Below are 26043 nucleotides of genomic sequence, written 5' to 3' on the forward strand. Positions count from 1 at the left end.
TCTCTTAGATGAGAGCGCTTGCTTGCCTCTGGCAAGCAGAGTAGACCCGAGAAATCGCTGGTACCAAGAAAACATGTTTTAGTCTTTCCCAAGCTTTCTCAGGCTTTCAGTGGATTCAGTTAGCCCCACATTGGGCGCCATTCTGTAGTAATTGGAGCGGCGGGACTGCGTCCCCAGCACCCCAGCCACCTGGCTAGCTTATACCCTGAAATAATTACACGGATAATGTATTCTTTTAAATACTGCTTGGCCCATTATATCTAGCCTCTTCTCAGCTAACTCTCACACCTGGACTAGCCCATTTCTTATAATCTGTGTAGCCCACGAGGTGGCTTACCAGGGAGATTCTAGCCTACGTCCATCCTGGGTCAGAGCTTCATCGTGTGCGTCTGGCCGGGAGAGGGGAGCATAGCCTCTCTGCTCCAGAGAGCAGAGCTGTAGAGTCTGAGCTCACTTCCTCTTCCTCCAAGCATTCTGTTCTGTTTACTCCTCCCACCTATGTTTTAACCTATGAGGGCCAGCCAAGCAGTTTCTTTATTTTTTAACCAATGACCTTCCTCCATTACAAGTGAATTCAACTTATAAAGAGAACCAGCTGGATCCTTACTCACATTTTATAGGTAACACTAATGGAGTTCCTATGTTCTATACTGACGTAAATAAATGAGGAAGAACAGGGCACAACACAGAAAATTTAAGTAAAGAAGATCTAAGCTCTTATGATTCTGTCCAAAGTCAGAATTATATGCAACTCTCATGGTATTAATGGATTTTACAAAGCATCTACACACAGAGACTGATTCACAATATGCTGAAAGTTGTTTTGTATATTGAAACTGTTGAATTTATACCAGGTGATACAGAAGTGGCTTGACTAGTAAATCAGTTACAAGAAATAATCAGGATGAGGAATAATCCCATATATATAACACTATAAGAAGATACCGTAATTGTTCTTCATACAACTAAACACCACACCTGCAGTACTCAAAGGAATAAAACCTGGCAGATAAATGTGTTCAATATTGTATTATTTGAAAAACTAAATTATGCATACTATACAATTGATACTTATACAGGTTTTCGGTGGGCAACTGCTTTGAGTTCAGAAAGGGCTGATACAATAATCACACATTTGCTAAAAGTTACAGCAATCACGGGTATATCTGTACAAATAAAAACATGCAATGTCTCATGTGTCTAAAAAACCAAAACATTTCTGCTTGTCATAATATAAAGCATATTACAGGTATACTACACAAGCCTACAGGGAAGGCAGTAATAGAAAGATCAAATCAAACTCTACAGGATACGTTAAATAAACAGAAAAGGGTAATAAAGAACCCCCAGATATAGGTTGCATAATGCTTTAGTAACTTTGAGTTTTTAAAATGCTAATGACAAAGGAATACCAGCTGTAGAGAGACACTGGATAATAGAAAACTATACGGAATTAAATCAATTGGCATACTTTAAAGATTTGCTGACTTCCAAATGGAAACCAAGTCATGAGTTACATTGGGGACAGGGTTTTGCTTTTGTTTCCACAGGAGAAGAAAAGGTAAGGATACTGTCAAAACTGATAAAGATTAGATTTGAACAAGAGATTAGAAGAGGTACTATTTAATGAAACAGCATGGTCATTCCATCTAACATTAATACTAACAAATGTTTATTTCATCAAATGTAACTTACCATAAGGGAAACTCCACAAAATTAGGGTTTCTCTCTTTTAAGGGAAATGAAGGCATCTAGCTAAAGATTCTAAAGACTACTGGACACATGAGATATATGAAAAAAAAGAACAAATCATAAAAAGTAGGAGAATAAAGAGTAGTCCCAGTTCAATTAAAAATTAAAACTGGCTTTGGAGTTGGAGTATAGCTCTTTCGTTTTCTAAACCCAAGCATGCTTGTTAAAGTAAAATCTAAAATCTATTTCATGTCAGATGAGCCACCTCATATTGGAAAGAAAAAAAATTAAACGAATATTTTATTGCCACTAAATATCATAATCCTTTAGTTTCATATTGATTCTTTAATATCTTTTATTAAGTTATAAATAGTATATCAAAATTTATAAGATTAAAGTATATATATATATGTATATATTTACTTTGTCATATTAATGGCCATAAAAAGTACTAACTCTAGAAAAAGGCTTCATATAGCTTCCTGTTCATGATTTCAGATTTGAGTTTCTATCAAGTAATCAGGAATTAAGTTTTTGTACTCTGGATGGATGTACAAAACAAAGTAAGGTCTTTGAACTTCTTTGAGATCCCCTACATATTACATTTAAAATGTACAAGTTTTCTACAGTGAATCAAGACCATGCCTAACAGTGACATCTAAAGTTTCCAACAGGAGGATGGGGCCCAACAACGATGTCTCCACCAGGAAACACAACAAAGCTGAAAAATACCACCTAAAGATCAGGTTTCGACTACAAACTGCTCAGAACAATTTTGTGGTGGCTAGCTGAAATGATTCGGCCTCACAGACTACTCTAGCCAGGATTTCAGACAAGTCCTGCACATTCCTATTACTTACAGACTGGACAACAAATGATACAACTACCTCTTCCAGGATCTGACAATTAACCCAAATTTTTCTTTTCTTTTCTTTTCTTTTCTTTTCTTTTTTTTTTTTTTTTTTTTTTTTTGGTTTTTCGAGACAGGGGTTTCTCTGTGACTTTGGAGTCTGTCCTGGAATCAGCTCTTGTAGACCAGGCTGGTCTCGAACTCATAGAGATCCGCCTGCCTCTGCCTCCCAGGTGCTGGGATTAAAGGCGTGCGCCACCACCGCCCGGCCAAATTTTTCTTTTATGGATATTTTAAAGACATCATTGCTCTCAGACAGCAAGAAGTAAATATAAAAATATGACGGCGACATTACTAAGAGGTAGGGTGGGTGGAATTTGGTTGTTCAATGGTTATGGATATTAATCATTGTTTAACAGCGGGGACTGGTTACAAGTTGTTACTCGTTATGGTCAGGAAGTTGAATATATTTAGAGTTCTTGCTTTGTATAAAAAAGGGGATAAAAGTATGATAGGATATAAGGGTAGATTACTGATTCGACTCTAAAAACAAATAAGGGGGAATATACAAATAGCATTAAAAGGTAGATTATTGAATCTACTTTTAAACCAAAAAAACAAGAACTAGTTTTAAATATTTTACATTGGCTTAGATGTTTTTGTATACTGATACACCGTTGTGATTAATTGTGTTAGAGCATAAAGTTCATACATTTTAAACTTGTTCAACGTCTGGTACCTGTGTAAGTCGTTTAACAATGTAATGAAAATCTCAAGTCCTTGAAAGTTATTATTAACAATTATTTAAGATAATAAAAAAATACAGGCTACCAATTAGTCACCTATTAGAAACAGACTTGTATTAGGTATATTTTCAAGGTCAAACAGAAGACATTTTATATAGACAGGTGGTATTCAAACACTTCAAAGATCTACAGAGTATGGCATTTAAGATGTCTGAAGAACATAGGTTCTTGTTTTATATGACAATGAGACATATCTGCTCGTGGCAGCACCATTCTACTTCAAAGAAAATGAGGGCTTTGAAGAAATTCCATGTAGAATAACTTTCTTTGTGGCAAAGGTTAGCCAGCAGGTAAAATATATCTTGCCTAACCTGTTGACAGTATCCTGTACAAACTGGACATGCAGGACACAAAAGAAAGGATTGCCAAACTTTGTCAAGACATGGTACAACAGCCCTTCAAAATATCCTTCACAGAAACGTCAATCAGATATGCTAGGCCTGTAGAAAAAGATTGATGCCCCAATGGTTCAGAGAAACCCTGGGTGACTGTCCAGACAGCCAGCTGTTTTGGTCATTTCTCACATTTTTTTTGTAGCAGCATGCTTGCACACCCTGCTTATTTCATTCTTGGGTCTCAGATGGAGTTGAAGACCATATTTATAGTTTTCCTTGATACCAAAGTTAGAAATGAAATTCACTAAAGAAATTTAAAGTATATAAGGTTGAGAGACATAAAAAGATAATTTTGGAAATGCAAGGTAGAATAGAAAGTGAATACAACCATTTTGGACCCACCAAGATAGAATAGATATAACAGGATTTTCTCTGAATTGGCCAATTGTTAATAAATTAGACATTTTATGTACTTATTTCCTGTATATATTGTGTATAGTTATTGTACTTATTGTATACAATTTTTCTTAGATTAGTTATAACCTGCTTTTCTTAATTTTTGGACAAAACAAGGAAACATGGTGACATCTTGGTTATACAAAAATAGGCTTACCTAAAGATCAGAGGGAAGAGCTAGCTACTATCTAATCACAAAGGTCTGGAGGTCTGTACAGACAGGCAGGAAGTGATATGGCTAGGTGGAGAGAGGAAGTGATAAAACAGGAGGAGACAGGAGCGCAGTCCCTTTTGGGCTAAGAAGTTGAGACAGTAAGGTGGCTGAGGTTTTGGTCTTTCATCTCTCTGATCTCTCAGTCATTTCCCTGATATCTGACTCTGGGCCTTTATTATTAAGAGCTTTTAGAAGTCATGATACATGAATGTTATAAACAGCATAAAACTATACTTTTTACAATATAGGATATGTCATTACAGAAACTTACTTTCCATATGCACATCTTCTAGAATAAGGCAACATTTTCACGCAAAGCAAAATGGTTGAATGAATACAAACAAAACTCCTTCAGTTGGTGAGAGGAATTTATAAATCAATGGATGTCTTATACCATTTAATTAAACTAATGTTGATATAATATTACAGTAAGCAACTGGGATCCTCTGTATGGTGAGAAAGAAATGAGGAGTGGAAATATGTAGTCTAGAAATAACACTCCAACAACAGTAGCTAAGTCACAATTTTTTTCTCCAAATAACCCACCAAAGCCCACTAGCTTATACCAGCATTCAGCCTACCACCATCATTTAGTCTTCACCTACTTTTCACAATAAACATAAAAGACATGAAGGCTATCATCAACAGAAAAAACCTTATATACAAAAGAAACAATTATTATTACCCTTGTTATATGAGCCACTTATTCTCTGTAAGACAACTAAACTAAAATAAAGTCTTGCCAATTCTTGCTCACTTATACTGTATTATTGCACTAATACTCAAAATAAAAAAAAAACAAAACCTTGCCTTTTATGACAGGTATGATGACATCTAAATATAATAAAAAAATCAACCACTGGTTGAGGGTGAGGAAAGAGAATTAAAATTTCAAGGACAACCTGGGCTACATAAGAAGTTCAAGGCCAATTTGAGCTATACAGTGAATGCCATGTGAAAATTGTTCATATTATCTAAGAGTCTGCAAATATCATCACAACCTTTACATTCCTTCTTTTAGAATTCAATAGTTAATATGATTACTGATACTTGGTCATTATCAAGAACGGTCACTAGCATTTACGAAAGAAAACAACCACGTAGCACACACAGAAAAGGTATTTGAAAAGGTACTAATAGGCTGAAATAAAAGCATAAAACAAAAGATATTCTGTACAAAATTGATCATAAGAAATTTGCTATGTCTATACTATTAACTGACAGGACAGGAATAAAGAAAAAAAACAATATCAAACAGATTTCTAATATATATGTGTATGTGTGTGTGTATGTGTATTTATTCAAAAAACCTGTAACAATTCTAAACCTGTATATTTAAATAACAGGAGCCTCAAAACACATGAAACAAAAATTGAAAAGTTAGAAGAAATAAGAAACATCACAGTCATGGCTGAGATTTTCCCCCATATGTCTCTTTGTAACTGGTAAAAGCAACACACACAAACACACAAGACTATATAAATAATATTATCAATAAATATGTCTTGGCTCGTATGCATAAATCATAAAACTGACTACTAAAAAATATACACAAAATTCACAAGAGAAAACCATAACCCAGATATCTATACATAGTGATAATTTATGATCTAAGGAATAAAGTTTGCCTGAAGATCAGAGCACAAAGCTAACCACAATAGTCAGACATAAGACCAGGCAATGGTGGCACACACTTTCAATCCCAGCAGTCACACTAGTTAGAAACAGAGGCTGGGCAGATTGGTACATACTTTTAATACCAGCAGTAGAGAGAAATATAAGGGAGGATGAAAGAGGAACTTGCTCACTCTCAGTCTGAGGATTAGTGGAGGCACAATCGTCCATTTGGATCAGAGATAGAGATAAGAGTCAGTGACTACCCACTTTGCATTTATGAACTTCAGCTTGCATCTCAATATCTTTCTCTGGGTTTCTATTATTTATGCAACAACTATATGAGTTATCACTATTTCTAAGATATAAAAAAAAGTATCCAGCACAATATTGGTTACCTAATAGCATTATAGACACAATTATTCTGGAATGTAAAGTACAGGTTCATTGATTTTTTTCCATTGGTAAAAAATAAAAATCATTAAAAAGTCATTTCATACGAACCAGCTGCCTAGGGCAGAGTGGGCCTGAGGAAAAATGCTCCACGGGAGCAGAAGCCAGGAACCAATCTAGTCCCAGGAGCCAAACCAGTACCAGGACACTGGAGAACCAGGACTGAGCCAACAACCTGATCCCGAATCAGTGATCTCTACCAGAACAGGTACAGAAGAGTAACTGCTGAGCTTTGAATTCACTGGCACCTAGAAAATTATCCAGAAAAATCTGAGACAGTCCCAACCATGCCTATTAGAGGAAAAGATGAGTAGAAAGGGTAAGAACAGATGCAACATGACAAAGAGCAACACAAAACCAGTAAAACCTAAAGACCCTACAACAGCAAGACCTGAACAATCAAATATGGATGAACCAGAAGAAAATGACCTAAAAAATAACATCAAGAGAATGTTTGAAACTCTAAAAGAGGAAATGAGAAATTCCCTTAAAGAAATGGAGGAAAAGACCAAAAAAAAAAAAAAAACCCATAAAATAAAAAAGGAAGGCATCGACAAATCCCTCAAAGAAAACCAAGAAAAAGAAATCAAACATGAAAAAAAAACTATTCACGACTTAAAAACTGAAATAGAGACAATAAAGAAAACACATATTGAGGGAATTATAAAAAGAGAAATCATGAGAAAAAAATCAGGAACCACAAACGCAAGCATGAATAGCAAAATATAAAAGATGAAAGAGAGAATCTCAAACGCTGAAGATACAATAGAGGTAATAGACTCATCACTTAAATTTAACAACATTAAATCTAACAAAAGCTTAACCCAAAATATCCAGGAAATACGGGACACCACGAAATGGCAAAATCTAAGAATAACAGGTATAGAAGAAGGAGAGAAGTTCAACTCAAAAGCACAGAAAATATATTTAACAAAATCATAGAAGAAAACTTTGCCAACCTAAAGAAAGATATACCTATGAAGATACAAGAAGCTTACAAAACACCAAATAGACTGGATCAAAAAAAAAGTCCTTTTGCAACATAATAATCAAAACACTAAACATACAGAGTAAAGAAAGAATATTAAGAGCTGCAAAGGAAAAAGGCCAAGTAACATATAAAAGTAGACCTATCAGAATTACACCTGACTTCTCATTGGACACAATGAGAGCCAGAAGGACGTGGTCAAGTGTTATGCAGAAATTATGATACCACGGATGCCAGCCCAGATTACTATACTCAGCAAAACTTTCAATCACCATAGAAGGACAAAACAAGATATTCCATGATTTCACCAATACCTAGCCACAAACCCAACCACACACAAAATACTAAAAGGAAAACTCCAACTCAAGGAAGCTGGCTACACCAACAAAAACACAGACAATTGACAGTCTCATAGCAGCAAATCCCAAAGAAGAGAAATATGCACAAATTATAATCACAAACATGAAAAATAAATTAACAGGAGATAGCAATCACTGTTCATTAATATCCCTTAATGTAAATGGATGGACTAAACTCACCTATAAAAAGGCAGAGGCTAATGGATTGGATATGAAAACAGAATACAGCCTTCTTCTGCATACAAGAAACACATCTCAACCTCAAAGACATACACTGTCTCAGAGTAAAGGGTTGGGGGGAAATATGCCAAAAAAATGGACCTAAGAAACAAGTGGGTGTTGCTATCCTAATATCTAACAAAACAAACTTCAAGGTAAAATCAGTCAAAAGAGACAAAGAAGGTCATTTCATATTAATCACAGGAAAAATCCATCAAAAAAAGTCTCTATACTGAACGTCTATTCCTCAAATAAAAGGGCATTGTATTTGAAATACTTGTAAAGTTTAAATCATACATTAAACCCCACACACTAATAGTGGGAGACTTCAACATGCCCCTCTCACTGGACAGGTCATTCGCACAAAAAAATGAAGAGAGAAATAAGAGAACTAACAGATGTTATGACTCAAATAGACTTAACAGACATCTATAGAATATTCCATCCAAACAGAAAAGAATATACCTTGTTCTCAGCACCTCATAAAACCTTCTCAAAAATTGACCACATACTCAGTAACAAAACAATCCTCAACAATTAGAAAAAATGTAGAATAATCAAATGTACCTTATAAGGTCACAATTGTTTAAAACTAGAAGTCAATAGCAATACTAATTCCAGAAAACCCACAAACGATGCTCACCTGAATCACCCATCAATGGGTCAAAAAAGAAATAAAGGGAGAAATTAAAGAACTCCTAAAATTCAATGAAAATGATCACACAACATACCCAAATTTATGGGACACAATGGGAGCAGTTTTAAGAGGAAAGTTCACAGGGCTAAACACCTACATAAAGAAGTTGGAAAAATCCCACACTACTGAATGAATAGAACATTTGAAAACTTTAGAACAAAAAGAAGCAAACTCACCTAAGAGAACTAGACCCCCGGAAAATAATCGAGAGCTGAAATCAACAATATAGAAACAAAAATAACAATACAAAGAGTCAATGAGACAAAGAGTTGGTTCTTCGAGAAAATCAACAAAATAGACAAACCTTTATCCAAACTAAACAAAAAGGGAGAGAGAGAATATCCAAATTAACAAAACCAGAAATGGAAAGCGGGACATAACAACAGACACGGAGGAAATACAGAGAATCATCAGGTCATATTTCGAAAACCTGTACACCACAAAATTATTAAACTAAAAGGAAATAGACAACTTTCTGTGTAAGTATCATTTACCAAAATTCAATCAAGAACAGATTCGCAAGTTAAACAGACCTATAACTGCTGAAGAAATAGAAACAGCCATCAAAAGTCTCCCAACCAAAAAAAAAAAAAATGACCAGATAGATTCAGCTCAGAATTCTACAAGACTTTCAAAGAAAAACTAATACCAATACTCCTCAAATTATTCCACACAATAGAAACAGAAGGAACAATGCCAAACTCTTTTTATGAGGCTACAATTACCCTGATACCCAAAACACAGAAAGACACTACTAAGAAGGAAAATTACAGCCCAATCTCACTCATGAACATTGATGAAAAATACTAAATAAAATACTGGTAAATCAAATCCAAGAACACATCAGAACCATCATTCATCATGATCAAGTCGACTTTATCCCAGAGACGCAGGGATGGTTCAACATACGAAAATCTGTAACTATAATCCACCATATGAATAAGCTGAAAAATAAAAACGACATGATCATCTCATTAGATGCTGGAAAAGCTTTAGACAAAATACAATATCCCTTCAGGATATAAGACTTGCAGAGGGCAGGGATACAAGGAACACACCTAAACATACTAAAAGGAAATATACAGCAAGCCAACAGCCAACATCAAACTAAAGGGAGAGAAATTCCCAGCGATTCCAGTGAAATAAGGAACAAGACAAGGTTGTCCACTCTCTCCATATATATTCAAGACAGTCCTTGAGGACCTAGCTAGAGCAATAAGCCACCAAAAGAAGAACAAGGGGATACAAATTGGAAAAGAAGAAATAAAACTCTGTTTGCTGATGATATGATAGTTACATAAGCAATCCCAAATATTCTACCCAGGAACTTCTACAATTCATAAACACTTTTAGTAATGTAACAGGATACAAGATGAACTAAAAAATCAGTAGCCCTCCTGTACACAGATGATAAAAAGGCTGGGGAAGAAATCAGAATCAACACCCTTCACAACAGTCACAAATAGCATAAAATATCTCGGAGTAACTCTAACCAAACAAGTGGAAGACTTGTATGACAAGAACTTTAAATCTTTGAAGAAAGAATTTAAAGAAGACACCAGAAAGTGGAGAGATCTCTTAGGTAGGCAGAATTGACATAGTAAAAATGGCAATCTTACCAAAAGCAATCTACAGATTCAATACAATGCCCATCAAAATTCTTCACAGACCTCGAAAGAATGGTTCTCAACTTTATAAGGAAAATCAAAAAACCAAGGATAGCCAAAACAATCCTGTACAATAAAAGAACTTCTGGAGGCATCACAATCCCTGACTTCAAACTCTACTACAGAGCTACAGTACTGAAAACAGCCTGGTATTGGCATAAAAACAGACAGGGGGACCAATGAAACCAAATAGAAGACCGAGATAACAATCCACACATCTTTGAACACCTGATCTTTGACAAGGAAGCAAAAAAAAAAAAAAAAAAACATATCAAATGGAAAAAAGAAAGCATATTTAACAAGAGGTGCAGGTATAACTGGATATCAACATGTAGAAGAATGAAAATAGACCCATATCTATCACCATACACAAAACTCAAGTCCAAATGGATCAAAGACTTCAACATAAAGCCAGCCACACTGAACCTGATAGAAGAGAAAGTGGGAAATACACTTGAATGCATTGGCACTGGAAACCACTTCCTAAATATAATCCCAGCATCACAGACACTGAGAGAAACAATTAATAAATGGGACCTCCTAAAACTGAAAAGCTTCTGTAAAGCAAAGGACAAGTCAACAAGACAAAACAACAGCCTACAGAATAGGAAAAGACCTTCACTAACCCCACATCAGACAGAGGTCTCATCCCCAAAATATACAAAGAACTCAAGAAATTGGACACCAAAAGAATACATAATCAAATAAAAAAAAATGAAGTACAGACCTAAACAGAGAACTCTCAACAGAGGAATCTAAAATGGCTGAAAGACACTTAAGAGAATGTTCTATATTCTTAGTCATCAGAGAAATGCAAATCAAAACAACTCTGAAATTCCATCTTAAACCTATAAGAATGGCCAAGATCAAAAGCACTGATGACAACTTATGTTGGAAAGGTTGTGAGGAAAAGGGAACACTTCCGCAATGCTGGTGGGAATGCAAGCTGGTACAACCCCTTTGGATGTCAATGTGACGATATCTCAGAAAATTAAGAAACAACTTTTGGGCATCTATCCAAAGGATGCTCAATCGCACCACAAGGGCATATGCTCAACAATGTTCATGGCAGCATTGTTTGTTATAGCCAGAACCTGGAAACAACCTAAACGCCCCTTGATCATGGAATGGTTAAGGAAGATGTGGTAAAGAAAGACAATTATCACATATACTCATCATAGGTGGTTTTTAAATACAAAGCTAAGAAAGTCAGCCTACAAACCACAATCCCAGAGAATTTAAGACAACAATGAGGACACTAAGAGAGACTTACATAGATCTAATTAATCTACATGGGAAGTAGAAAAAGACAAGATCTCCTGAGGACCTTGGAGGAGGGTTGAAGAGGGGAGGGGAGATACAGGGAGAAGAGCAGAGAAAAATGTAGAGCTCTATAAAATCAATAATAAAACAGGAAAAAATTATTTCATAGTAAATATTCTAAGGCACATTTGGAAATGGTACATATTATTTCAGCTAATAATTAGTTAAGTAGTTACATCTGAATTCAAAAGGAGTGAAGAAATGTTTCTCTACCAGTAGCAGGCCTGAATTTCTTTATATGAAGTAAAATAAATACATAAATAAAAGAAACTTCAGTACATAGATATTTGTCTCTGCCAAAATCAGCCCTTCTGGAAACTGTTATTACATGCATTCTTTCTGTCAATAAAAATAGCTAAGTACTGTGAGTATTAGTGTTTACTCTATTTAAATGACTATAAAGAAGTATTTCACTAAATTGCAATTTATTCTTGAGATAGAATAAAATGTAGCTAAGATTAGCAGTAATGACAAAAAATAGTTTTTTCACATTAAGTACAATGTATGTAATTCTGTTTTTAAAACAAGTTTTCATGCAGAAACATATACAAGATGATGCAAAAAGTTCAAAGAAAAATATTCATAGGTTTTATGCACTCGAATCATTACAAGTATTTTTAATCAAAGACTTAAAAGCATAAAGATCATAAAGAGGCACCTGAAACACTAACAAAATGACATTTATCATCTTACTGTACTAACGAACAAAATAAAAATCACTATTATACTTTTTCCTGAGGTGATTAGGAAGAAAAATGTAAAACTTGAGAGAGAAAATAAAGCAAAAGCTATAAGGAGATATTTTTTTTGTGGGAAAGAGTTTGAATAGCAGTTAAATGTTAAATCTTACCTTTAAAGTCCCTATTAGCATAATGATCAATCCAGTCTACCCATTTATGTAGTATACACTGAGACATTAACTATATTAATATACAATTTTCTGTCAACTATTTCGTAGGGTTAAGTAGACATGTGTAGACAGAGTTAATGTGGGAAACTGATGCAGTAGAAATACTGTGGATCTTATGAAACCATAAGAGGCACACTGAGCTCCCAAAAATGAAAGAGTAGAAGGATCACAGCCCCTAAGCTGCAATGATGGGGGGGAATGAACACCCCCATACTAAGAAGCCAGTAAAATAGTCTATAGTAATATTTTTCACCACATATTTAGTAGTATCACAAATGTCTTCTGTAAACTCTCATAGTGTAATTCCTTAATATGTACACTATATAATACTTAATAGCATAAATATTAGATAGAATTTTATTCGGTTGTTTTATTTTTAGGTTTAGGCTAGAAGACTATTGATAGTCAAAGCCTGGAGTTTGTTAGTCTTGAATGATATATTTGTCCGTTTTATAAATGACAGTCATGGGAAAAAACAGAAATTATAGGAGGTGGGAGAAAAGAACAAGAGTGTGGGTGTGAAAGTAATCGTGACTGAATATATGTATTCTGTTATCAGAGAACAAATTTAATAAATAACATGAAGTCAGATTGATAAAGAATTAGGAAAATTAGGGAACAATAAAAGTTGCTTAGCTTAACCTAGCTACTATATTTCAAGCCTCAAATAACTGCTCTTTAGATTTATTCATGGCATTTTTAACTTTCTTATAAAATGCTTACATTCTACATCTTAAAAGTAGTTCTTCACTAAAACAATACTTTAGTTAGGACTCTAGCCCATTTCAACTCAGAAGGAACATGGAGTGACTCTGTCTGCCCTTGAGTAGACAGCCAGTGACTATTTTTCCTTCTATAGGCATGGTAAACAGCTCAGTTTCAGCTGGAATATGAAAGACAGATATTTGTCTTTCTTTAATCCCTTCAAATTGAAGGATGGAAATGAGAGCAACTAGAGAAAGATAGAAATAAGCAAACAGTACAATACCTAAAAATGGATAAAATCTCAGAGAAGTATTACAGAAGGACATCATGTGATTGCTACAAACAGGAAAAAAAAATCCACTAAATTGGGAGTGACGGCTCACTCTTTTAATCTCAGTACTTTAGAGGCAGAGAGAGGCAGATCTCTGAGTTCGAGGGCAGCCTGGTCTACAGAGTCGGTTCCAGGACAACCAAAACTACACAGAGAAACACTGCCTTGAAAAACAAAAACAGGCAAACAAAACTACAAGACTACCTATAACTGACTAATGTTAAGGTTTCTAATCAACTGCAATGAAATACTACAATGAAAAACAAATAGGGGAGGAAAGGGGGTTTACTTGGCTTAATCTTTCACGTTAAGCCGGGTGGTAGTGGTGCACGCATTTAATCCCAGCACTCGGGAGGTAGAGGCAGGTGGATCTCTGTGAGTTCGAGGCCAGCCTGGTCTACAAGTGCTAGTTCTAAGACAGGCTCTAAAGCTATAGAGAAACAAAAAACAAACAAACAGCTGGGCGGTGGTGGTACACGCCTTTAATCCCAGCACTGAGGAGGCAGAGGCAGGCGGATCTCTGTGAGTTCAAGGCCAGCCTGGTCTACAAGAGCTAGTTCCAGGACAGGAACCAAAAAGCTATGGAGAAACCCTGTCTCGAAAATCCAAAACAAACAAACAAACAAAAAACGTCCACTTTCTAGTCAGTTCATCAAGGAAGGTATCCATGACAAGGACTCAAACAGGGCAGGAACCTGAAGACAGGAACTGATGCAGAGGCCATGCTTTTCATGGCTTCCTCAGCCATGTTTCTTATAGAACCTAGGCCTACCAGCCCAGGATTAGCACCACCAACAAAGGGCCGTATCCAACCCCATCAATTACTAATTAAGAAAATGCCCCACAGGCTCGCTTAAAGCCAGTCTCACAGATGATTCTAGTTTGTGTCACTATGACATAAAACTGACCAGGAAATAAACTGAAACCAACTTGGTCAATTGGGATGACCTTGTTTTATTATAAAAGTAGCTCCATATCATGAGCCTTTCAAAATTGCCTATGCACAACAAGTATCTGATGGCATGACATATCAAGAAAAGCCAACTTATGGACAGAAAAGAGAAGTAAAATCTTATTGTGAAGAAAACTCACTCCTGGAATTCAATGCCCCTTAACTTATGAATAGGCCTCTTACTGACTAAAAAACATCACATACCTTTAATTCCAGTAGCCACGTTATGGAGGTAGAGATAAGAGCCGGTGGCTGGTTGTTTTGCTTTTCTGACCTTTGAGGTGAACCTCAATAATCTGTCTCTATGTTTTTATTAGTCGTGCTATACTGCAGTCTTATCTTCAGATAAGTTTTATTTGTTAGATTACAAATAGAATATAACTACATTATAAGGTCACTATAAGTCTAAACTTGTCTAGTAGCATTTGAGCTTCCACTGTAGTAAAGTATACTAAGGTCCTTATTTTTGAAACAAACCTTTATATTCTCATTTTTTAGGGAGAAATCTAAGTTCTTTTAACCTGAAAATGTCAAGTTCCTGACTACCATTAAGTGCTTTTCTATCATAACCCAAAATTCTCTTCATTTGTGGAATTCTTCTCTACAAACTACACAGTATTCTTCTATACAAAACACATATACATTGTATATTTCCAAACTCACTAACATTGCCTATTCCCTCACCCCAATGTTTGCTAGAGATAGGGTACAGCTCTAACCCCTCATGTAGATTCAGCCTCCGTCTTTGATTACAAGACTACAAAGCACGTATGGCTTTTATACTCTCTGCAGGACATTTTATCATGATTTTACCTTTGAAGTGGGTAGGTAACAAATAGCAAAACTACAATGTCATTTTTGAGGAAGGTTCTTGTCAATAATTTAAACATGCATGACCTTGGTTCAGGAACCATGCACAAAAATTTGTTATAGAACAATCCCATATTTACATTTTAGAGGTATAAAAAAATGACCAAAAGCACTATTTTAGAAGCATAATATTATAATTTTATATGGAAAGAAAATTAAACCTGTTTAATAAGTCATGGTTTAGGGACTGTGAAAGACAAATAAATCTGAAAAATCAGAAGTCAAATTCACAGTAAAATGACCACCAATAAGTTGCAGTATGAAAAACAAAATGACCAGTTTGTAACATTAATCTCAATATACCAAGTAAAAATAAAATGAGTACTAAATTATAAATAACTTTAAAACATAGTGAATAAAAGTTGAAAATAAACAATAAATTAAATTTGAAATATTGAATCAAAATTAAACTCTGAGAAATGTGGTGTTCTGATTCACAATCCATAGTCAGAAAACATGGTAGAAAAGTGATATAAAAATATTACGCAAAATATTACCTTGGTCAATATTTTGTTTAAAACATAAATAGGATTTTATGACTGGGTAGATAGGGCATTTGATAAACTGGCTGCTATATATGCAAAAGAACCAATTCCCAGAACCTGTATTAAAATATGATAATAGGACTAGAGGGATGGGTCAGCAGTAAAGAGTGCTTGTGCTTGTGCCTAGCAGCCACCTCAGACGGATTAAAATCTCCACTCCAAGGGATCTGATACTTTCTTGCAAAATTTCAGACATCTGTACTTGCATGTGCACACCCTACCACCAACACACATACATACACACAAAATTAAAATAAATAAATAACTTATGAGTATACATTACTACACCAAGCCAATTTGATAAAAATGTTGATAATAAATGCTTTTTCAATATTAATTTTGGCACAAAGCAGTAATATGTGTTAAAATATTTATGCAAATGAAGTTTAACATGAAAAATATAAAATTCTAAATTTATATGAAATTCACTTCAGTTCTTATATTTTCTTTCTGGTCAAAATTGAGAGGAAAATATTTTAAAAATCAGTACTTCTGTAGCACGTTAATATTCTTCTCTGAAAGTATGATGACTACACGGTCAAACTTAGTGACCAAAAAGCACTTGGTTTTAAAATACACTAATATAATGCACAAACATCTACTGCTTTGGATAACTGAGACTTTAGTCTTCATTGTGCAATAAAAAATCTTAACCAGTATAATTCACATTGTTGCCTGTCCACACAAATACATAGACCAGCATACACAAGAATATGCAAAAAAGACAATATAAAGTAAATTCCTCTAAGGGCTTCAAAACAAAATACAAATGAAAAATAAAAGGTAAACTAGTGGCAAACTATGTTGATGCTGAATGTAACTATTTCATAAATTATCTAAAATTTTTTCACATTAAAATTGAAAGCACAATTTTAAAATTAGCAAATGAGAAATTAAATAAAGATTTGGCTTATTGTTAACCATTGGTTGTCAAGGAAATGTAAATAAAAATAATACTGATTTAAGTTATCAAATAATTTTTAAATATAAAACACCAAATTAATGAAACACAACACGTTGGTTTTTTGCTTGTTTTTTTCAAGTCATGATTTCTTTTGGTAGAGCTGGCTAGCCTAGAACTAGCTCAGTAAACCAGGCTGGCCTTCAAAGCACAGAGATCCACTTCCCTGCCTCTTGAGTGCTGGGATTAAAGGTGTGCACCCCCGCTCCCATCTCACTTCTTTTTTATTACTGGGTTATTTATATGTTCTTCTGGCAGAACTGAACTATGTAGCACAGGCTGTCCTCAATCTCGTGAGCTTTCTGCCAAGCCACCAGAATGTGGACTTCAAATTTGTATTCCACAGTCAGGATATTATATAAATTCTGATTTATATAAACATAATCTCAAATTCCACACTCAGGATATTTGACAAAACATACTTTCAGGTTTCTTGTGCATTTTAATACTTCCTATACTATTCCACCTATGAAGGGTGGAAGATTAATATTTGGAAAGAAATATAATATTTATTTATTAAGAAAAAACCCATGAAGCAAAATGTTTCACCTATGACATTTTTAAATGATAATGTTCAGAAATAAACATGAACAATTAATATATTTTAATAGAAAAATAATGTAACAACATGCTAAAGGAACAGTAAAATAACTATGGTGTATCTTTATAATAAAGTTTTCAATAAAATCATAGATTACCAAACAATTCTTTTTTTTTTTTTTTTTGGTTTTTCGAGACAGGGTTTCTCTGTGGTTTTGGAGCCTAACAATTCATTTTTGAATAAATGAAACATAAAAAACAGTTTCTAAAAGATCACACTGGACTAAGGAGATGACTCAATTAACATTGAATTTACTGTACAAGCATGAGGACCTGAGGTTCCGAGATAGACAGACAAGAGACACACCCACACATATACTCTTCTTTCAAATAAGCTGAAATCTGCATTACCCATATCAAATCACGTTCGAAAACTAGATCAAGGTAACAGAAAGACTCTTGGGCATTTCCTATTAGTCATTTTGTTTAGTAAAACTCAAAGAATACCTTCAAAATAAGCTAACTGAACCGAAAAAATCTACAAAGAATAACCTTTTGGTTCAAATATAAGTTATACAGAAGTTAGAGGAATATTTAAGTGGTAGAGCACATGCTCAGAATATTTAAGACCCTGGGTACAAAAACACAGACAATGACACACAGAGTGTACATGAAATGTCGATGTATACACTAGAAAACCCTACAAAGATTGTCATGGTTCATACAAAAAATAGAAACATCCAAAAATTACCTGCATTGCACTTTTCCCCAGTTTCACCACCTCAAATAATGTGACAGGATCTCCTTCACCGTTCTGTTGAGGGTGTCCATTAGCTCTTCCACGACCTATTCCTCTAATTCCAGCTTCAATTCTGCTCTTTTCTCCTGGGGATTTTCGAGGTTTCTTATTTGTAGACTGAATTAAAAGATAAAGAAAAATTATAATGAATGCAGACTTATTTCTGATTTATATAAACATAATCTCAAACTGTTTGATCATATAAAGATGTTTTGAAATAAGAGGTCAAAAATATATAAATCCCTAAACAAAAACAATTAAAAATTTTTGTGATAAAAACATAGTACAAACATCAAAATTTAAGTTCATAGAGATATGAAAATAAAATCTCAGATATTTGTATAACAACATTTAATGATTTAACCATGTCTACTCTTGATTTTTCCATCTTTACATCTTCTTCAATATACAATCCTGAATCCTGAGAATTTTGGTTCACTAAAACATTCCTGGGAAATTCTGCAATTCTAATTTCTTTCTCTGCTGAATTACTCAAAAATTTGTCATTTCAACAAATACTTGGTGGGCATTCTGGGAACTACTCAAGATACCGGAAATACAGTAGAGCCAAAATACTTCCTAATGTAGCCTAAATTTCCCCTACCTCCTGTACCCAATTATTTCTCTCTTTTGTTTTTATAAGACACAATCTCATATAGCCAAAGCTAAGCCCAAACTCATTATGTTGCTAAAAACAAAACAAAACAAACTCTAAACTCCTAGATCCTCCTTTTCTCTCCCAGGTACTGATTAATTACAGGCATGTGGGGACAGAAACCAGGGCTTGGTACATGCCAACTGAGATATATTCATCCCTAGGCTGTCAGATTTTCCAACATTAATACTACCTACCACCACTGTATCTTAAAGCCAGGGGTAATATGAGAAATGTGCCTGTCACTTTACCCAATTGCATCAAACTAACCAACACCAATTTTACTTAATGTAATATTAAAAAAACAGATTTTATTTAATCACCAGTACATCCTGCTCCCAATTACTTCTCTCTTTTGTTTTTCTCAGACACAATCTCATATAGCTCAGGCTAACCTCAAACTCACTACGAAAAGAGTTTTCTAAAATTCTTTAAAAATTCACACGATTTTCTTCCTTTTCCCTCAGTTATATTTTTTCCTTTCCTATACTATATTCATTGCCAGTTGGTGTTAACCAGAGGTCTTGGTAAAGCATCTTTTCAGTCATTATACTTTCTGGAGTAATTCATTAGAGCCCTGTCCCAACAACAAATTTTCTGCCTCTTATCTCCAAATCTATCTTTATTTATCTTACTTTAAAATGCTGGAGCTAGCCCCTGTAAACATTATTCTATTGCCATCTGTTGCAGTATTAGCCTTTATAAACACAGGACACTGTAGAATCACTACACAGCACAGCGGAGTGGGGAGGAAAGTTCTCTACATGACTGAGCTTTGTCAACTTGGCACGATATCAAGCCCTCCTAGCACTACCTGAGTCACCAACTTCCATTCGTAAGAAGCAACAAGTCGGGAAGTGGTGGTGCACACCTAATCCCAGCACTCAAGAGGCAGAGGCAGGTGGATCCCTGAGTTCCAACCTAGTCTACAGAGAATATGCTCTCTATTAATTTTGTTATTCATGTAGACATCTGATCATTTTATTTTTACTATTAATGTATTTTATAAACCATCTACAGTAACACCTAGAAAATACCTTAACTTTTCTTTAAAGCTATTACATTCCAGTGCATGAAGTTAGTCATTAACTTGCTGATGAGCAGCTTTTCTTTCTTTTCTTTTTTTAATCTTTTCTTTTTTTTTCATGCCAGAGGAGGGTAGGGGTTGACAAAGAACACTAAGCCCACCTTCAACGATGTGATGGAAGATTGCTAGGTGAGGACGCTCAAAAGACTCCCACACCCTCACACCCTGAATCCCGTTTCTCCTTGTAAGTATATTATAAACAGTTAATAGTTTCTGGGAGTGTGGGGGAGTTCTCAGTTTAGTTGCTTATAAGTTGCCTGTAAATAACCTCCCTCCAAGCTATCCAATAACTCTAATTAAATGCATTGGTACGCCAAACTACATAAGTGTAATTTTATATTCAATGACCTATTTGGAGTGAATAGATGTGTGACTGTCTCCCCAAAAGAAGGTTCACATACCAGTTTAAGAACCAGATGTTAATTGTGGAATAATATTACCAAATACTCATAAGTTGAATCAAATAAATTCAAAAAAGGATAATCAAACTAATGTCCTTGCCTTTATTTTTTTAAACATACCAAGATAACAATTCAACACAGGCTGAATAAAGACATGCTGCAAAGAAAAAGAAACAGAGCATGTAACAAGTAGAATACTTAGTATATGGTTGGACCCAAGACTGGAATCTAGAAACCAAAATGATTAGTAAATTTTGAGTATAGCTAGTTAATTAAATTATGGTATCAATTTTAAATAACCTGGTTTTGAGAAGTATATAATACTTAATACAATGTCCTTGTCCCTGGAAAATATGCACTCAAGTGTATAGAGCTCATATGATAGGGTAATGGAATGAAAGTACTGAAAAAAAATGGGTGTACCTGTAACTATAACACATAATATAATGTTAATATTGTATAAATAGCTATGTCCATCCCCATCACCATTGTGGTGTTAGAGACTGAATCCAGAGCTTTGAATATGCTAAGCAAGAACTCTACATTGGGCTGTATACATAACATTTTCCCAAATACTTTCAATTCTTAGGTGATAAAAATCCTTAGAACCAGATCTGCAGACAAAGAGACACAGCTTCGTAATGTGATCTTGATATATAAAATGACTACTAATATCCTTCTGCTATACTGTTCATCCATCATCAGAGAAGCTTCTTCATGCAGTACATGGGAACAACCAAACAATGTGCAGAGAGTGAAAGACCTTGGAACACTCAGTCCTAAATAGCTATCTCCATCAAATCTCTGCCCACAGGGCTCAGGGAAGTCTTCCAGAGAGGAAGCAGAAAAGGATGGTGGACGTGAAGGAAAACAAGGCCTTCTAAGCACGACAGGCCAGACCCACATATAAACTCACAGACTGCGGCAGCATTCACAGGGCCCACACAGATGTAAGCCATAGAGGGTCCAAGTAAAGCCAAAGAGGGTCCATCCCTTACCCAGGAATTTGATAACCGCTCACAAAGGAAAACTTACTTTTCTCCAAGGGAGACTCATTGGATATACAAACCACCATTAAGGGCAGGCCCTATGACCAGCATTAGATGATCAACACAAAACAAACTCAATGGTATTTTTGGAGGTTTTGTGTCTCACAATGTTTAGTTGGAGCACTTTTTCTTTTTTTTAAAGCCTTTCTGATCTTTTGCTTATGTATTATGGTTGCTCATTTCATATTTATGAGTTTTCTGTATGCGTGAATGTGTGTGTCTCAGAATCTATGTGTTTCTTTGGCTTTTTCTATGGTTCTTTTTACTAATTTGTAAAAGGGGAGCATGCATGTGTGCATGTGTGTTTCTGTTACTCTGGCTACTTGTTTTTATTTTATCTTATTATTACTTTAAGATGATGGCTTATATCCTAATGAGAGAGAGAGAGAGAGAAGGGGTGAATTTGGATGGATTGAAAGAAAATGGCCCCCAAAGAGACTGGCACTATTGAAAGGTGTGGCCTTGTTGGAGGAAGAGTGTCACTGTGGAGACAGCCTTTGAGGTCTCATATATCCAAGATACTACCCAGTGTCTCAGACCACATTTTCTATTGCTGGTAAGTCAAGATATAGGACACTTGGCTACTACTCCAGCACCATGTCTATCTGCATACCATTATGTTACACCATGATGAAAATGGACTGAACCTCTGAAAATGTAAGCCACCCCAATTGAATGTTTTACCTTTATAGCTGCTGTGGTCATTGTGGTTACGGTGTCTCTTCACAGCAAAAGAAACCCTAAGACAGTGAAAAAGTGAGGAGGATCTGTGACAAGTTGGGAATGGTAAAACCATAATCAGAATACAATTTATGAAGAAAATCTATTTCCAATAAAAAAGGAAAAAAGTAATTTTAAAAATACCGAATTTTCAAAAAAAAAGGAATAAACAAATATATCTTTGTGAAAAATGCAGTAGCCTTTAAGAAAAAGCTCATCTAATAAATTTGAATGATTCAAACAATACACTGAAGTAAATCTATAATTCATGGTTTATTTGTTTGTTTATTCAGAAAGTAATTATTCAAAGAAAGTACAGGGAAAAGATTAAAAACACTGTCGTGGAACACTATTCCCTGAGACTATAAGCCTTCAAAGCAGTGACATTTTCTTTATGTTTCTAATATGTTGTGGTGACTCCAAACCATAAAATTATTTTCATTACTACTTCATAACTGTAATTTTGCTGCTGTTATGAATTGTAATGTAAATATGTGTGTGGTGATATCTTGATTGTGTTTTAACAAATAAACCTTGCCTGAAGATCAGAGTGCAGAGCTAAGTAAGCCACAAGAGGCCAGGGACTGGTGGCATACACCTTTAATCCCAGGATTTAGGGTGAGAGAAGCAGAGGGATCTCTGTTAGTTCAAGGTCACCTTGGGCTATGCAAGACTGATCGTGACTAAAAGAGAAATAGAGCTCACACAAAGGTTTGGGACCCCACACCTTTAATCCAAGCACTACTAGGGAGGTGGAGACAGGAGTGATATGGCTGGGCAGAGAATGGAATATAAGGCAGAAGAGATAAGTTTACTGCAGTCTGAGGTTAGGTGGAGACAGATGGGAATCTGGAAAAGCTGCCTGAGGAAAGGATTGTCTCTTCAGTCTGAGCATTGGTAGAGAAAAGAACTCTCTTGTGGCTGGCTGCTCTGCTTCTCTGATCTTCAGCATTAACCCCTATATCTGACTCTGGGTATTTATTATTAAGACCAACTAGAATTCATGCTACAAATGTCTTTTCTGATGGTCTTAGGGGATCCATATGAAAGAGTAGTTCAACCTCCAAAGAGGTGTTGACCCACAAGTTGAGAACTGCTATCCTAAAGGTGTAGTCTCTGACATTACAATTCACTACCATTTCTGTCACTACAAGTCACAGAAAACTCTAGATGACACTGCAGCCTTTTCTACTCTATCCAGAGAAATAATACTTTCTCTTAGCAGAAAGACCATTGTGAAGGTACAAAAGGTTACAGTACACTGAATGATGTAAATGTAATCCTACAGTTACATGAAGGCCTACTGTAACTAACTACTGTAGATTCCCCACTTCTTATTATATATGCAGGTCATGTGGCATATCCAATGAGCTGGTTGGGAGACACTTTTTGGCTGACTCTCCCTAGATTACATTAGGCTCCCAAAAAACAAAGTTTGTCTTGCTAACTTTCTCTGCTAGCTAGGAATAAATAAAAGGGAACAGTAGTGACCACAGAATAGACTATGTTGACAAATACAAAAGGCTGAGCCATGACACCCAAGGCAAAACCAAAAGCAGAACCTGAAAAAGCCCGTAACAATGGTACATCCGAGGAAACTCTACTGCCATCCTTACGGCTTATTGGTGGGAGAAGAGGAGCCACAGAAACTGTGAGGCTCTGATAGTGGCCAATGTGCAGTCTAGAGAGTGGTAACCAGAGCTGCAGCAGCTCAACAGTGACAAAACCGACACAGCTGCTGCCACACTGACAACAGTAACAATAGCTCTTAACAATAGCTCGTTTAAGATGGGGTTTGCTGCTAAAATTTTTTAACTTAAAAAGTACTTTTGTAAGATAATACTTAATAGCCTTATCAAACTTGTGTCTGTGTCCAACCTCCTGAGTTACTACTATAGCTGACAAGTTTAACCATTCCCAATGTTTTAAAAAAATATATTTTGAATTTATTTAATATGTGTCTGTAGAGTACACATCAAGGTCAGAGGGCAAGTTGCAGGAGTTGGTTCTCTCTTTCCATCATGTGGATTCCAGATTTTGAACTGAGGATCTCAGCTTAGCCATAGCAAGTACCTTTACCCACTGAACCAACTCATAGGCCCATCCCCAATAATTATTAACATATATCTTTAAAAGATTTAATTTTTTATGATAATTTTTTCTTTAAACACATATAAATAGACAAGTGAGCTAGTTAAAAATGTTTACATATTATCTTTACTCACTTAACGGATTCAGTATTCCTTCAAACTATAGGTCAAAATGAACCAACCCTTTCTTCTTCCGTTAACGTTGTCAAGCATTTAGTCAAAGCAAGAAATGTAATTAATGCAGGGATAAAAAAATAAACTCTTATGCTTCATATTAAATAAATAACATAATAAGAAAGATTTGCAATTCACAGGGCTAGTAATACAGAGATTCATAAAGCACTCTTTATCCTTATGCCCTATTCACACAACAGCATATGAATTCTGAGTATGAAAATTGTGGCTATCTAACTACAACTAGTGTATGGTGACATGTTCTGGGGTAGCTTAACACAAAATCATTACATATATATAATAACAAGATATAGAGAAAAACACACAGCTGTAATTATAAAGAGAATGTCAACTATCCCTGGCATAATGGCCAAGTGTTTGTAATCCCAAGCATTCTATATCATCAGCAACAAAAGTTTAAGGAAACTCATGATTCAATGGAAAACTGTATGTTCTCTGTGTGTAGTTATATATAGTTACATGCATAACAACAAAAGAAATCAAACTTTAATATATTTACATTCCATTGAAACTTATTTTCAAATAAGTTCTGGAAGGGCTTCTAAAGAAGGGAAGATTAACAATAGTAATCAGGAAACGTTTCACAGAAGAATAAGATACAAAGGGATGACTACACTATGTTAGATGACAGTAACATAAAGGATATAAAAACAATGTACACCAACATACACACATGAGGAGGATTTGTAACAGTAAATGCCACCCTTAGGGAATATATCAATGAAAAAGAATGACATGTACAATAATTAAAATAGGGAAGAGTGGAGGCTATGTAGATATTGGGTACAAAATATAACCAACAAAATTCAGGGAACATTCTGAAAGAGCACCCAGAAATAAGAAACAAGCCTCATAAATGTGAGAAAAGCATAATGGGAGCTTATAGGTTAGAAGCAATGAAAAAAATCTGCCAAATAATTTTTATAGATTTGCTAAGTGAGAGAAACAGCAAATGAAGGGTGGGGATTCTTAGTTCCTGGGCAACTAACTGTAGAGGAAAGTTAACCCTGTACAAAAGTGTTAAGCAGGAGATAAGCTTAGGAATTTCACTCATGAAAAAGCTCTGTGGTCTATGAAGAATTGCATAGACAACTGGATACGAATCTTTACTCCAAGCAAAAAGCTGAGGTTTAGTTTCCTGAGACAAATGTATAAAAATGTCAGTCTAAGTCCTACTGCATAAAGATCACCAAGAAAATGATGGCTATAGTCAGAAATGATGATATATCAGTCAGATCACAATGTTATAATCATTACACCATATCATGTGTCTATTTAGAAATGATAGGAATTTTATTCCATTTCTCATACCACATAAGAATGTGGCAGCTGTGATTTGAGAAAGCACATTGCTATCATTTTCCAATACTATATACTTACTTACATGAAACATCTTAAACACATACTAAAAATACAATTATTTCAAAACATTTTAATTTTTATTTTTATGTTGACTGTAATAACACTTGCTACTGATACTGCTATTATTTTAGGTAATATGAATTCCAAGCACACAAAATGGTAACGTTGCTAAATATTTGCTATGCCCTGACAGCTCCA

General features: G+C 35.1%; 1 protein-coding gene across 2 annotated transcripts in view; it reads right to left on the reverse strand.

Moving 5' to 3' along the window:
* The window catches only part of Stag1 (STAG1 cohesin complex component), a 305897-nt gene that overhangs the window by 173812 nt on the left and 106042 nt on the right, over positions 1–26043 (reverse strand). For both annotated transcript variants that reach the window (XM_075964871.1, XM_075964872.1), the window contains exon 4: positions 18239–18403. In XM_075964871.1, the coding sequence (XP_075820986.1) occupies positions 18239–18403 (165 nt within the window). The remainder of the gene's footprint in view (positions 1–18238; positions 18404–26043) is intronic.

This window comes from Microtus pennsylvanicus, chromosome 3 (assembly GCF_037038515.1).
Source record: "Microtus pennsylvanicus isolate mMicPen1 chromosome 3, mMicPen1.hap1, whole genome shotgun sequence".
In the NCBI taxonomy this organism is placed as follows: domain Eukaryota; kingdom Metazoa; phylum Chordata; class Mammalia; order Rodentia; family Cricetidae; genus Microtus; species Microtus pennsylvanicus.